The sequence below is a fragment of the Phaenicophaeus curvirostris genome, chromosome 7 (assembly GCF_032191515.1).
Source record: "Phaenicophaeus curvirostris isolate KB17595 chromosome 7, BPBGC_Pcur_1.0, whole genome shotgun sequence".
Taxonomy (NCBI): domain Eukaryota; kingdom Metazoa; phylum Chordata; class Aves; order Cuculiformes; family Cuculidae; genus Phaenicophaeus; species Phaenicophaeus curvirostris.
Genome location: NC_091398.1, coordinates 22,200,253 through 22,216,470, shown reverse-complemented (window position 1 = coordinate 22,216,470; position 16,218 = coordinate 22,200,253). Strand labels below are relative to the sequence as shown.

Genomic DNA, 16,218 nt, shown 5'->3' with positions numbered 1-16,218 from the left:
CAAAGTCCAGATGTACACAGAGGAAGCATTTGCACTAAAAGATGAAGAACTGAGGAAGTAGCCATTGTTTTAGGTTTCTGGTCCACCATAGAGGTAAGGTTGCTGGATGTGCATGTAGTTATGCCATGAGTGGACAGGAATGAAGGCTCTGGTAACTTACATGATATGAATTTAGCATGTTCTCATAGTGAAGGACTTTGAGGACATCACACAAGGAATGCTAGAAGATGATGAAACCACACTGACTTGACCAGGTGTGGGTATCAGGTAATAAACAGGTGTACTCTCTCTTAAACCATGGAGAAGCTGAGGCACAGGATGAAAAGACATAGGGGATACATTAACTTTCCCAGTCAGGGGATCAAAATTGCATCTGAGGGAGACCAGGAAGAAAGCCCATACCTAAATTGAAAAGATTAGCACTATTTGATGGTCCAAGGCAAGGAACTATTGGAACCATTGAGAATTATCATCCCTTGCTCTTTGCATTGATGAATCAACAGCTATAAGAGAACCAGTGCATCAGATGTTTTATTTGTATTATGGTAGCATAAAAATACCACTGGACCTTCACAGGCCAAGCACCAACACAGTGATATCAGCTGTCCAGCAGCTTGATTTCAGTCTATGGCTCTCTTTTATATACTTCTAACTGATAGCTTTTCCACTATCACTGGATCTTCTATCATAGGTATATGATGCATTTTCTGGTTTACCTATAACAAAGCATGGGCATATGTTTCTATCGGACAAGTTATAAATACATAATAGGAACTTCTCTACATGCAAATGTTTTCTGAACACTTGTGCTGACAAAAATAGACAGATGCTCATAAGGTGACATGCAATCAAAAACTGTGTTGTGCAAACGAAATTTAAGAGAAAGTGCACCCATTCTACTCTTTTAAGTCCATGTGATAGGAAGGAAGACCCCAACATCAAAGAAGTGAAAAAAAAAAAGAAAAGAAACCAAACCCAAACCCCGTAAGTGCCTGGATTTTGGTAATTGCACAGCAAAACCAAATCCATAATATAAATTGTTGTATTGACAATCCCGTTTGAAAGATAATTAGAAATGCAGAGAGAGGTAGTATAGAGCAAGAGTCCCAAGAATTCTTTAAAGTACCTTCCTCCCAAAATACTTATATGGCTCCTCAGTCACCAGAGATGAAATTCTTCTCATAATTGTATCTATGAAGAATGGTGAAATTCTTGCAGAGTATGCTTTAGCAAACTTTTCACACTTCAGGGATCATAGGTGGCTTTGAGTTACTGAATTTCTGTCATTTCACTATTAACATTGTATACATAAAGATGATCTGGAATCTTGTAGATATGAAGTGTGATGGAAAACACAGCGCTAGATTTCTAGAAGAGAGGTACCTTAGGAAATGTGCAATTCCTTCAATTTTCTGATTTGGTTTGTCAGGTATAAAGAGAAATGTGTGGACCTGCAGGATAATCAGTGGTGATAAAGTCTTAATCAACAAACAAAATCAACATAAAAAATATCAACAAATACAGTTGTCTTCAATTATGAGATCATTCACCAACGCAGTGATGAAATTTGCCTACTATCCATGTTTGTGCAAAGATTAAAAAGGTTGAAGGTGATCTTAAACATTTAAATAATCCAGAATAAATCCAGATTTCTGTGATTCTATGATTCTATGAAATAATTCAGATTAAAATTGTGAAATCCTTAAAATAATTCATTCAGAAGATACCCAGTTGATGATAACTATTTTCATCGTGAGACCTTCTTGTAATAGACTGCTTGAGATCATAATTGGCAATGTGCAAACCCTATGTAAAGCTTTAGAGACAGCAGTGGATGAGAAATAAATATTCCTGTGAGAGAAAGTGCAATCTACTTAACATGATCCAAATAATCATTCTAGGGAGGAACTGTGCTGAACATAAAACTTTTGATTCATGCAAGTTATTAAAACCTTCTGATTTTCAATAAATTATTTCTCTCTATTTTATCTGAATGGCCTGCTTGTGAGAAAATCTCAAATCTTTGTCCCACAAACAGAAATCAGGGTCTTGCACCATGTTTGTATGAATGTGTGGTCTATAGCCCACTAAATCTGTTCAACGGTTCCACTATTTACCTTGCTGTAAAAAACCCTCCTGACCCAAACAACAAAACACCCAAAATCAAATAAAAATCTAATACATCTCCTCCACAGAAAAGACCTCAAAAAGAAAACACACAAACCTCCCCCAACCCCCTTATATCAAATAAGAAATTCCCATAACCCAACTTGTGCCCATTGCCTCTTGTTATCACTGTGCATATCTGAGAAGAGTATTTTCTCTATTCTGTGACCAAAATTAGTTATTTATTGGATTTTGCCTTTAAGAAGTGCATAGTAAAAGACCTAGAATATTGTCTCCTTTGCTATACAGTTTACCTTAATGCTATATATGTACATTTAATTGACTCTTGACACAAGCTATGGTTATGTAATCTCAGAATCAAACAATATTTAGAAAAATGTTTAGAAAAGTTAGAAGTAAAGGAAAAAATAAATCTGAAATCTTATTCTAGTGAACTAATGCTTATCTGTAATCCAGGATCACTGTGAAAAAGCAAATAGGATGCATATAAAAATAAATTATGGTAGTAAGACTGGAATATTATTTAAATCAAGAAAAAAAGCACGAAAAGTTGTTTCATAAAAGAAATGAATACATTTTGTCACTGTTAGAACTGGCATAAGAAGAACCTCATGTGTGAAACAAACAAAATTTGAGTATTTGATACAATATTTATGACAATTTTTTAATTTTTGAGTAAAATGAAGAGTGTTGGGAACACATGGTGCAGATTATTAGAAAACTATCATTTAAAACAGCAGTTGTGAAGAAAAAAATTGATTTAACTGGGAGCTTGCAAAGATAGTACAGGCAGATGGAATGAATCAGAGAGACATGACAAGGAGGTACAATTGAATCTTAATAGTAATGAGCAAATAAAGATGAAATAAGAGATAAGATCTCAAAGGAAAAGAAAATCACTGCCATAACAACTGCAGTCTTTTCTACTTTTCCTTGTTGCTCTGAGTGCAGCTGACTGAAGAATGCTTTAGATCAAGAATTTTCTCTCGATAAGTGAAATACTTCCTCGAACACTTAACACACAAACTATTTTTATAACAATTTGTGCTGGAAAAAGTTCACGCTACAGGGTGTTATCTTAGAATGCCAGAACTTTTAGCAGGGAGATTTGACTAGATGACCTCAGGAGGTCCCTTCTAACCTCAATGATTTTGTATTTCTCTTATAGCTTTTATAAGAAAATTAAACCTGGTTAAAGTAGCAACAGAAGTATCTCTTATTCACATAAAAGTCTATTAAAAGAAAGCTACACAGTTGGATTCAACAAAATAATGAAGTTTCCAGAGCAGCTTTGATTCTGTTTCTCACCAGAAATCAAGCATATGACAAAGTACTTTTGAAGACAACATAGAAGAAAAGACATAATTTAACATAATGTATAATGAAATACAATAACTATCTGTCAAGAGGTTAAACATATGGCTGCATTTGTTTGAGAAGACTTGGTAAATACACACGAGCATGAAAACATTATTTGATATGGGAACAATATCTCTGAATTTCACCAGATGCAGTGAAAAAAATAACTATTTGCTCTTCCTGTTGCATAAATGAAATCTCACTGAATTTGATGCATTCTTTAACAGTTTTAATTAAAATGTAATCTATGTTATGTATCTCATTCAAATGTCATTAAATTTTCATCCTAAAACTAAGGATTTCTTTCATGACAAAACAAACAAAATCTAGACAAAATGATATCAGTTTCAATTTTATAAGAAACTCCTTCAAAAGCTCTCTTCTAATTGTAGAATTACAGATGAAGAAAAACCTCAAAATCCATACAGAAAGTCTTGTTGCATCAAAACTTGTGTGTTTTTTAATTGTCTTTCAGGAGACATAACACTTCTAATAGACCTTGCTCAAAATTCAAAGGTAATGAATAAGATCACAGTACTCAAAAAATTCTTCAAAGTGTATAACTTTTGATAAAGAAAAAATCATCTGTATTTAAGAAAAACTTGCAGAAGATAGTGAATGTACTTTCTTGAAAGTGAATACAGGATTCTTAACTGTGAGATAAGATAATTTACAGTGAATGCTGTTCATGTTGATATATCATTTACAATGAACCTATAAAAACTCCTGCACTAATGATACACTCCTGCAGCTGTTGCTTGCAAGGGTTTAAGTCTAAGAATCGAATTTTTCTAAAAATCAGATAGTGAATGCAAATTTTTTTAGATCATTGACATCCATCCTGCAGGATATTTACAAACTCCGAGAAATATAGTATAGAAATAATGCTCTTCTTGGCATTTTATAAAAATGACAAAAACTAGTCTCCAACATGGACCAAAGGTGACTGAATTCAGATTCCAAGAAAGGATCACATGTTATATGATGTCTCGTTACCTATATACACTTGGAGTGATTTACTTAATGTAAAATATAGGAGTTTAAAAATTATACAAAAATCTAACCCATAGTTATATAAATATTTCTAGTTGTGACTATTCCGATTATAGTGTTTTGGTGTGCGCTTAATGTATTACAAGTAATGTTCAAAACTTTCTATGGTATTTTTAAAGTGTACTTAGCTGTAAATTGAGTATCAGAGTAAAAACAGACCTTTCCAAAACTGTGTAAAAGCCATATTCAAATTTTTAAAGAAAACCATTTTTATGTCAGTTAAAAATGCATCTAAAATTAGCTGAGGTACCTTTCTCCTGCAAAAAGAACTCAGATAACTCTAAATACTGGTTTCCTCAAAAGTTTTCATGTTATTTCTGTAACATCAGAAATTTCAAGGGATTATTTCCTAAGATTTAAAGCAATTAAAAAGGACATATAGGGTTAATATATATAATCTATTTTTGCTCCCACTGGAACTCTCAAATAAGATCATTTGTCTTTCTAACCTTAAATGCACAACGTAGTGATTAGTCACACTGTAATAATTAAGGGTAGAAAAGGGGGAATACTGTACCCATAATACAGATAAGGGGAGGAACCAGTGGTCCACCCCATCCAAGCTGAAGAAAGGTTATCCTATATGAAATAGAAATATATAGCCTGTTATTAGCTGTGAATCTGTAATGACAGACACTTGATGTTACGTTTTATAACTCAATCTTATGAGAAATGTTTCATTCTTACTAATGAAGTTTGGAGTACTCTTGAAAATGCCTCATTATCGCTTTCCTGGTAAGGGAATCTAAGGAATAGCCCTTGAATTTTAGAGGATGTTTAGGACATCAAATACTGTAATTTAGTTTTACAAGTTATAAAATTGGACTGGAAATTTGAAATACAGTAAATGTTTAAAAGCCATCAGCCAGAAATATGCATAAGGCATGCAAAACTGAAAGTGCAAGTGGATTTCAGATTGTTTGCTGCCTTCTACTATTTCTCTAATAAATAAATCGAGCACGGCATGACATGCTTTATTTTGTGAAATTACACACAAATGCATGCTTTATTGTAATTTAATTCTCTAACTCAGCAAAGCAATGTATACTCAGTATTCTACATTTACAAGTAGCATACCAGTTCAGAACTAGCGCAAAAGCATTATATTGCACGTACTAAAAAGCTAAACAAAAAGCAATGGGTATATTCAAATCTCAATTTGCAGATACTCCTGCTCAGTACGTACAGTAATTGAGATGAGAATATAAACCCTAAGACAGGTATTTAAATTAAATTAAAGCAATTCTTTACTTTGCCTTCCAGCATCTGGGTGGAGTTGATTTTGAGATTCACTATAGAAAGTATAAAAATATCTCAGAATTCAATATACTAGCAGATATTTTAAGGGCCTTTAAAATGGCAAAATTTACTTCTGTGCTCTAAGCAAGCACAGATTATGGACCACTTGTACTCTGTTTTGGTGCAAGTCATTCATATACCTTATATTCAATTTGGAAAGAGAATTTATTCTATTTATGAAACAGTATAATTACAAAATTAAGTTGTAAGCAAAGAGTATAATTGTAGACTTATAAGAATATAACCTAAAAAATGAAGTATGTTCCATATTTATGAGTAAGAGAGTAGTTATTATTATTTACTGAGTATGTAAAATACTGTGTTCTGCCAATTCATCAGAATGGTAAACTTATTTAAGGCAAAGATTGATTTAATGTAGTTGAGAACTTAGCAGGTTGTTTTACAAAATGATGCAGAGCTTTTTACATACAAGGACTTTTGTGGAATACATATGATATATTTTCAAGGAAAATCTGCAGTTTTGAACATGGGGGTAAACTTTAAAATTATAAATACATGCTGAATAAAACCAGCTTATTTTGTCACAGCTCAGTGTAGGTATAGGCAATATAGGAAAGGAAAAAGGGTTGATTTATTTTTTACTTTCTTTTGGCAGATAAAAGAATCTGGTCTTATGGATATTTATGAAATTAACTCAGTTTCTGAACAGACTGATTTCAGTATAGTCTTATGAGCTGGTCAGTTATCTGTTACTTGAATCTTTTTACTGTTCGTGAGTCATTCATAAAGTAAAGTTACTATGTGTCAATGAGTTGTGAATACTTGTCAAGTGCCTTGGAAAAAACATTTTCAGAAGTACATGTAACTAATGGTAAAGATAAGGCTATATAGCTGGCCAGTCAAATTTGCCAAATGACTGGAATCAGTTACTTCATTGATTAGCATTAATATTGCAGGACAGAGATGAAACTGGATTTGCTTTTCCAGGCTTGTCTCTGATTCCTACACAGTACACTACATTTGAATTATTCATATTGTGTATCTGAAATGCTATCATATGATTTGGCTTCTGGCATAATTTCATAGTTATTCAGTGAGCAATAAGGGAAAGTAGTACATAGATTTCAAATAACTGGTACTTTTCTTTGAGCCTGAATATTGTAAATCTTTTAAGTGGAAAAATTATAAAGGCAATCGTATGAGGACACAAAAAAGTGGAATGAAACATTTGGGAATCAATTTTGACATTATCTTTCTAGAAATTATTTGTTTTCCCCAATGCCATGTAAAGAGCTGCATTCCTTGTCCCTGTGTAACTTCAATACTGGTCTTCCAGTCCTCCTGCAGCTGACCAGAACATTGTTAAAAAAAGAAAAACTGACAGAAATTCCCCGACATGTCTCTGCACAAAACCACATTTATCTGAATGTTCATGAACAGTAAGTACAAAGAAAGGCAAAGAGAAAATGGCTAAATAGAATAGTCATTCCAAACTTAAATGAAAACTCATACATTCTATAGTACATGACCAGCTTTTACCCTGCTGAATATTAATTCATGAATTTCAAATGATAACAAAATTGTTAAAAGTCAATTTGCTATAGGAAATTGAAATTTATTCATCCGGTAATCATTGGTTAGCAATATTTTTTTCTGATGCATTCTGAAGAAGAGCTATATAGCCTGATGAATATAATTTAAGGAACAGAATTCTAAGCCTCAGTTTGAATTGATTAAGCTTAGATTTGTTATATAAAGGTTGTTCGGACAGTATATATTCCAGGCTATTCCACTGATTTATAATTGACTTGAAATTCATTAGCACATTGTTTCCTCTTATGTTTCCATGAAGTAGCAAAAAGCATTCTCTTAAAACATATTTCAATGACATGCATATAGAGTTAGTTTGTATTCAGTGGCTTTAGGGAACAGAAGGTATAAACAAATGAAAAAATAAGTTAAAATGCTTTCTTGAATGAGATGAATAGTAAGCAAGGCCTCCAAGTTACTCAGAATAAGTAAGAAATAACCTTATATACATTGTATTTAATACAGGATAGAGATTTGTTGAAATAAGAAGAGCTTTTACCTTACAAGAAGAATAATTTCATGAAGAAATCAAATAACTTGTTTTGTTTTTAAAGTCAGCCAAACTCAGAAATAGATTTAAACCACTAGCAGATATGAATATATCTCTAGTACCATATAGTAAAATTCAGTGGCATTAGACCAAAGGTGGTTTATCAAAATATGAAGAAAAATGAAAGATTTCAACTGGTAACAGAAAATATCTTTATTAACTACTGCTAATTAGATTCCTCCATAAATATTGTGATATGTTTATCAGAAAATAATTATAAAATCTTGTTACATTTTATTAATTATTAAGTGTCTGTTAAGAGAGTTCATAGTTGGTAATTTCAAAGATTTGTATAGAAAACTCCTGAGATTGGCTAGAAAGTAAAGTAACCTTAATGAATGTAACTATGTGATACTGCTTATGGATTTAGGTGAATCAATGAAGCTTTTTGCTTATCTGTTAGTAAAAGATATGCAATAGGTAAAAAGATAGTGCAGCCTTTCTGCGTGGACTTGTCATTCCTTATTCTGCATGCATGGGTTCCTTCTATGCATGCATAGTTTCAGATTCTTTCATGTTGTCTTACCCTCATGCCTTCAAATCGTGACAAAGCTCTTAGAGGTCTCAAAGCTCTTAGTGTCCTAAGGGACTTAATGGCACCAAGTTCAGAGTAACCCAATGCATTTGCTGTTAAGCTAACCAAAGAGACCTATATGAAAACAGGAAAGTAAGAATTATTATGTTGTACATACTACTTTACATACCATAGATGTGACATTTTAACTTCTTTAGAAGAATCTAATTCTGAACCACTTTCTTCAGGAATAGGAGGTCTTTTAAATAAAAAGAAAAAAAAAGAAAAAAAGAAGTAATATGAAATAAGAGTAGGATAGGTAAACAAACAAAAAAATATTGTAAGGTAACAACATCTAGTAACATTAATACTTCTGAATTTCATATATTGTTAGTGATTTCAGGGCATTTAAAATCAACAAAAGCAAACTAAATTAATCCCTCCTTTTTACCAGTTTAGATATTGCTCTCACTTTTTCTTTGTTTTACAAGGCTTTTGGGATTGGTAATTATGTTTGATAACGCCTATTTGGTTACCAATAACTGAAAGGGAAATGATTGAAATCTGTTTTGAATTAGCAGATGGGTCAAAGAGCATTGCTCCTCTGGAAATTGGTATTCTATATTGAGTTACACTGATTATTCCTTTTGCCTGACTGCTGAATTTATGTGCTCTACAGGCTGACATTAACCTGGATCATACCATTTCTTAAAGACCTTAAAAGAACAGTCCACAGGTCTCCCCCATTTGACAGCACAGCACGGTAGAGTTATAACTATGATATAATCCTTGCAGGAAAGATTATTGAGCCTGGTTTCAAACACGGCTGTGAAGACTGCAAGTTCAGTAATTTTTATTATTGACTAAGTAAGCCACACCACCAATGCTACATATACATGTTGCATTCCTTATAAAACCCTAATTCAGCCGTATGTGGAACTTTGTGGACATGATACTAATTTTCTTGCCAGAGGAGTTTTATTTCAGATGTATGTCTGGTGGACCAGATGCTGGATTTGCTGAGGGGCATGGTTTAGTTTTTGATAGGAATGGTTGGACTCGATGATCCAATGGGTCTTTTCCAACTTGGTGATTCTATGATTCTATGGCTTTGACCACAGCATGGGGAAAAGTAGGTCTGAAGGTGGGAGTGATCTGGCAAGGGAAAAATGGAGGACAGCATGACCTCTTTCAACAGTAGAGTTAGCATAAATCCTTTAACTGCTTGTCGGGCTACCATGTGAGGTTCTTCCGTTAGCAGAACTTCCAGTCTTTCTTAACTCTGTGATACAGGAAGGCATTGTTGCAAGTGTAAAGTGAAAGACAGAGAAATAGGGATTTTTTTTCCCATCTACCTTACTTTTACTTTTCCCATCTTACCTTACTTTTTAAATGGAAAATTAAATGAGTTGGTATACAGATATTATGGTTGTAGAGCAAGTAATTTAAAAAAAATCAGATAAAATAAATATAAATGAAATTCCTAGGAATATAATACATACATCCACAATCAGGAAGTCCAGCCAGCACCAGGCATTAGTAAAGTATGTTTGATAGCCATAAGCCACCCACTTCAGTAGCATTTCCAGAATGAAGATGTAAGTGAAGACCTTGTCAGCATATTCCAGCATGGTTTTGATAGTTTTACGCTGTTCAATATATATATCTTCAAAAGCCTGTGAGTAAAAACATTCAAAGATATTTGTTATTCCCTTTTGTTATTGCACATACTTCAGGTTTTAAACAAGCAAACAGCTAAGCCACAAAAAAGATAATTTTCTTCAATAAAAGCCATGAAAGTGTCTATTTTATCTGAGTTTTCTGCTAAGTCAGTATATACCCATTTTTCCCCTATGGAGATATATTTTCCAGCTCACAGGGGGCAGTAGCAGGTATTATATAGCAACCACTCTACTGGTCAAAGATATTTATTTGTTTATTTGTTGCTGATGGCGAATTATTTTTCTTAGATAATTTTAAAATGGCATTGATTATACAAAGTGGTGTGCCTGAACTGAATTCTGCTACGATAATTTGGTTTGTATGTAGGTAGGTCCATTTTCTAAACCCAGGCCATAGCTGTAAAATGTTCGGGACAATAACAATACAACTGACATTTTGTACTTAAGTCCTGAGGCTTTTTGAAAATTTTAAGTAATAAATCATAAAACAAGTTCTTCATTTCTTAAAATTAAATCCTTTACTCATCTAAATCAAATACCTGCTTAATTGTATTATTCACATATTGTGAGATTATGACAAATTGAATGTATTTACAGTTATTTACACTCGTATCTTCATTTTGAGACACCTGAAAAAACACATAGCTTCTGCTTTTCAGAAACTCTACCTGTCCTCTAAGAAATTTTCCCTTTAATTGCTTTTAATTTTTAAGTATGCTATTGTTTCTTATGTTGAACTATTGATTTTATCGGGTTGAAAGAACTGGAATGACCTGCTAGCTTGCAAAGATTTGAATATTTAGTGACATTAACATTCTTTTTTACCCAGCCTGCTTTTGAATCACTTTACATCTGTCAGTTCAAATGATTAGTATTTTTCTATCAGTCACTGAATTAACATATGTGTACCAGTAATTTTGTATACTTAGGTCAGGCACTATGGTACCTGACACTCCTATGTAGTCATTAACAGCTTTATCTCACAAAACTGGGAAGAGCTAACACATATAATTGCCTTCTTATAAGTAAGACTATGCCAGAAGCTAAGCTAACAGAGTTCTTAGCAGCTAGAAGTGTGTCTGCTCCCTGCCTGAATGCCCCTGGGGCTGTGGTTTGCCGGCAGCTTGCAATGTGTCTGTCAGATTTCCTGGCTGTAAGAGCAGAGACTCATCTGGCATGTGACCTTGAGGTGGACACTGGGATACAGCACTGGCAGGTTAATTTCACTGTCACAAAGGAAGCTGAAGGCAGAGCACGGTCTCACATCTCCAGAGGCACGGGCTAATCCCTGGTCTCTGAAGAATTTTCACAAAATAAATTTCAAGTTCACAGGTGTAAGGTGCTAACACTGTGGGATCTCATCTCAAACTTCAAACTGAGTTATATCAGTAAACATCAGTAGAACTAGACAGTAAAATCAAATAACAAAAATATGTTCTCTTCTTCGCATGTTGCCCCTCTCCTGCTTCAGGTGTATCACTATCACTTTCAGCAAAACAGTTATGCCCTCTCTAATGATGTCTATTCTTTTTTCAATATATTATTGAGAGGAGAGTTTTTCTACCATACTTTCAAAGGCCTGACTGAAATTTAGTCCCATCATTTGAAGACGTGGAATTATAAGTTCTTTCTGGTGCAGAAAAATAAGTTAAAACACTATCGAGCCAATTTTTAAGAAGTCTTTTTGACAGCATTGTGACACTGTAAAACACTTGTTTTACTTACCAGAGCTCCACTACTGAGGAGAATCATGAAGACAATGAAGGTCTCAAACCAGTTGTGTTCGACAATCCTGAAGCAGGTTTTCCTAAGGTTCCACCACTGTTTTCCTCTCCCTTCTTCTACACTTACTTGACAGCACTTGAATCTTCGTACACAGCCTTTAAGACAGTATATGTATGGGGGAGGGAGACAGAGAGAAGAGATTTTTTTGAATTGTTATGCATTCTGTTAATGATACAGTACTACCTTTCCAGAAGCTGTGCTATTTAGTAAAAATCCAATAGATTTTCACATCCATGACCTTCTTTTTCACCAAAGCAAAAATCAATTAACACGTAGACATCTGGAACTTACAAGTCAATGAACAAGTGAAAAGAATGTCAAGAAGGAAGTGCTCAACACCACACACATAAAAAGAAAAAAGTTCATGGGATTTGAAGTCAAATTACAAAGTAGGAGTAAAAATATAGACTCTTCCACGTGTGTAGTATGTTTATGGAGTAAAATATGGCAAGTGTTATTAAATTGTGATTTCTTTTGTTTGCGATACTGAGTTCAGACAATGTGGCATCTATTATAAGAAAAAATTATAAGACTCGTATCTAAGTTCTGAGCTTTTTTAGTACCAGCTAAGTTCTCTAGCTTGTACCCTTCATCTATTTAATCTTTTATGCTTTAACTGCTGGGTTGATTTTGTTTCTTTCATTTACAAAAATACCAGTAATCAATAATGGTATTTTCTTTGCCAAATCGAAGTCTGTTGCAGTACTAGTCTGTGCTATTTCACTGTAAATTTCTAAAGAAATATCTGTTATCGTGTCCCAAAATAACCCAACCCCAGCACTGACAGTAGTTGTTTTCCAAACTCTAAATCCATCTTTTGCTTACAGATAATAAAAATTGCATTTGTAGCCTTACATTACTATTTTAAACCTACTCCTTTCCCCACCTCCTTTACATGCACACATCCATAAGGTTTCTCACAAGGAAATGCTTTGTAAATAAAATTTATAGCCAGATTCTTGGTTTTATTGAGTTGTGTAAAAGGGCCAATAGAAGGAAGCATGAAAGATGAATGAAGTGAGACTGTTCTTGCCCCAGGTGGCACACAAAAGCTCTTCCTTCCCTTTTTGCCAATTTTTAGAAGGTTCATTTAGCATTTTGCACAAGACAATCAAGGTGCAATTTTTTTTTTTACTATTCAACAGCTGTTTCAGTAATGTATTCATTTATAAAGCCCTCTGTGAAGAATGGTATAAAAACAGTGAGTTGTTTGATTATCTAAGATATTGTAGCTAAACTCAGAAACTACAGTAGTTTTATTAGTAAGTATTATTAGGATTTTTGTTCCAAACACCTTCTGTGAAGCAAGCCTCTGGCTCCTGGGCTTCTTCAGGTTCAGCTTCTGGTTGCTCTTCTGCAGGAAGTCCAATATCAACTGTGCTACCTTCAGATGAACTAGACGTATTTAACTTCTGTAAAGATAAAAGAACCCATCACAGTGCATATTTCTAAGGCAAATACAAGTTGTTTTCAGGATAAGAAAATAATTTTGCCATTTTTTAATGTTTTAGTATTCAATAAAAGTAAATTGTTGATAAAAATACATGAAATTTGTAGTCTTCTGTTCTGCATTATATGAATCCATTAAATAGAAGGTGTATCATTGATAGATAGGGCTTTAAAATGAAACACATGGATAACAATGCTAAGCCTACAAATGCAGATTTATGGCCACGGCTAGCCATAAATGGCAATGATCTCTTAACCTACATAGAAATAATGAGCCTTAAATATACATACAGGAATCTGTAGCATCTACTAAAAAGCAGTTAAGAGCCTAAATATAACTATATAAATGAGGTGGGAGCTCATAGGGAAAAAACCACAGTGATCAGCAGAGAAGGCTATACTCTAGGGGTGAGCAAGTCCAGACTAAAATTGCTGAAAGTCTAGCTCAGGGTGTAGCAGAAGCTGCAAACAATAAGGCTGAGGGAGATTAAAGATGGCCCTTAAAATACTAGACTGCGTTTTATAACCTAATGAAATTTTTGATAAGATGATGAGCATCAAGAGGATGAAAGGCCTGGTTGCAATCTAGTTGGTTGGTATCATGGCTAAAGATTGGGTAAAAGTCATGAAGGAAACATATTTAATGATGTAGAAGCAACCAAAATTATAAAATAAATGCTAGGTTGCAGCACGCTTTTTGATATTGAGGACAAAAATATTTCCCAAACCTTAACAACAAAACTCTTACTAAAGAAGCAGCCAGTCTGTTCTTCAGTACTAATTCCAGGATTCGTGGACACTGAAGTGCATGGGACTTAATAAAATTTGTAGTATTTTAGTTAAGTAGCAGCTTTTAGTTAATTTCATCTTGTGGTAACTACAGAGATTAGAAGAACATTTTGAATTTATCAGGAAAATGGGTTGATGTATCTAATTTCAGACTGTCATTATTTGTCACAAGAACCAACTTTTAGAGGTTTATTTTTCCAAATAAGTTTGCAGAGTTGACTCTATGATATTTTTAGAAAAATATAATATACTCCTAGTAATCCAATTATCACTAATCATCCTTTGCTGTATGAGTTACCACTTTTCAAAATAATTCTGAAAATGTTTTTCAAAACTTTTCCAAAGCTTTTTTTACTTTTGGAAAAAAAACCTTTTCATTTTATTCCTCTATTTTCTTCCAAGAAGATGATTTTCTGTAAAATTACTGTCAGCTACTTTTTGCACATTAAAATTAAGCTCTTTGAAATTAGTAGTGTAATGTATAATTTTCAGATGATGAATTTGTTACTTTGCTAAGGCAGGATAGAATACTTCTCTAAAAACCAAACCAACCAATCAACCAATGAAACAACCAAACAAAAAAACCTCACACAACACCCCCACTTTTAGAGCTGACTCAATCTGCAAAAAAAGATCCTGGCCAGCACTATAGAACTCCAGGAATAGCACTGAAAAACTCAACATGGTCTGAAGCCAGCTGGAACTTGCCTTTTATTGCCCTCTGGCCCAAGAAGCTGAGAATCCAGACAGTCTTTTCTAAGTGGGTTCTCATAAAAAATGTAGCTAATTCAAAGGCTCTGCTATTCTGGCATTTATCATTTATTTCCTACAGTCCCATTATATTAACAGCCAATATAAAATAAGGAGTTGGATTCAAATCCAAAACAGCACTCCTGATGATTCTATTCTATGATTCTATGATTCTACGGATGGATTTTTCACGGAAAACCTTGTAACAGAGATGCTCTTTCATAAGCTTCTGGAGAAAGACATATTACAGTACTTTCTCAATGGAATAAAAGGTAGCCTTGGTCCTAACTGGTAGCAGTATATTTACAGAAAGCTTTCCTAAACCAAATCTAAAGACCACTGCTCAGCTGTAAACTGACTTGTGTCAGTTCAGTTGATGGCCTCCTCTGTGCTGAATTGGAAGTCTGTGTTGGAAGACTGGCCAGCATCAAGGTAGTTGTGTGGAGAGTAGATGACCAGGCATTTTTCTCCAGTGGATCTTTGATTAAATTTTGTTTTATTTAGAAATCACTCCTGCTGGGGCAAGTTCATAATGTGGTCAAATACATTCTTATAATTTCTGTTGTTGCAGTGGTTCAGAAGCTTGAGTCAAAGCCAGATTCTAAGACAGTTTGGCTGATATTTAGCAGGAAAAGAAATATTAATGGTTTGGATATTAATTAGGAAATGGAAGCAACATTGTCTCTGAAATAGGTTGCCATGGGGAGAGGCTGTTTTGTAGAGGTCTCCTTTCTCAGGGGAGGATCCAAAGATAACACTTAGCTAACACTGAGTTCTCGTTGAGAACACTAGAGGGCTTGTGCACACAGAAGTGACAGCGGTACAGAATTCAGCTAACCTAAAATTAGGTGCCTGAAGTGCTGTGAGCAGTACGACTGTGGTGGGGAAAGATGAGCTGTTCTCCAAAAAACCTATTTTGCTCCAAGAATGGAAACTAGCTTGTTTAACGTTAAGGTTCCTCAAATCAGAAAATGTTGTTAAAGGTCTGGAAAGATAATTTTCTGTTTTGGATAAAATGTCAACAAACTAAGTCACTGAGGGTGTAGCTGTTTTGCAAATTATCTTATAAAATATATCTATATTCTGTTGTTAAAATAGCTACAGAGAAAAAGTCATGTAATGGAACAGTTATACCCTTAATATGCTTTTTAAAAATAGTTCTCAACAAGGCTTTGTAGCTATAGCCCCCTTCAACATTCCCTTGGCAACTTAGATCTTTTCATCTATTGTTTTTCAGTTTTAATGAGTAAGTGAGTTTGAAGTATATGGAAGAATCTATGGTTAAAAATTCTTTTTATGGGAATCTAGGT

The 16,218-nt window shown here is 33.9% G+C and overlaps 1 protein-coding gene across 3 annotated transcripts in view; it reads right to left on the bottom strand.

Moving 5' to 3' along the window:
• The window catches only part of LOC138722698 (sodium channel protein type 1 subunit alpha), a 97,730-nt gene that overhangs the window by 18,026 nt on the left and 63,486 nt on the right, over positions 1 to 16,218 (bottom strand). For all 3 annotated transcript variants that reach the window (XM_069861165.1, XM_069861166.1, XM_069861167.1), the window contains exons 19-22: positions 13,215 to 13,332; positions 11,861 to 12,015; positions 9,956 to 10,129; positions 8,466 to 8,588 (exon numbers count right to left, since the gene is read on the bottom strand). In XM_069861165.1, the coding sequence (XP_069717266.1) occupies positions 8,466 to 8,588; positions 9,956 to 10,129; positions 11,861 to 12,015; positions 13,215 to 13,332 (570 nt within the window). The remainder of the gene's footprint in view (positions 1 to 8,465; positions 8,589 to 9,955; positions 10,130 to 11,860; positions 12,016 to 13,214; positions 13,333 to 16,218) is intronic.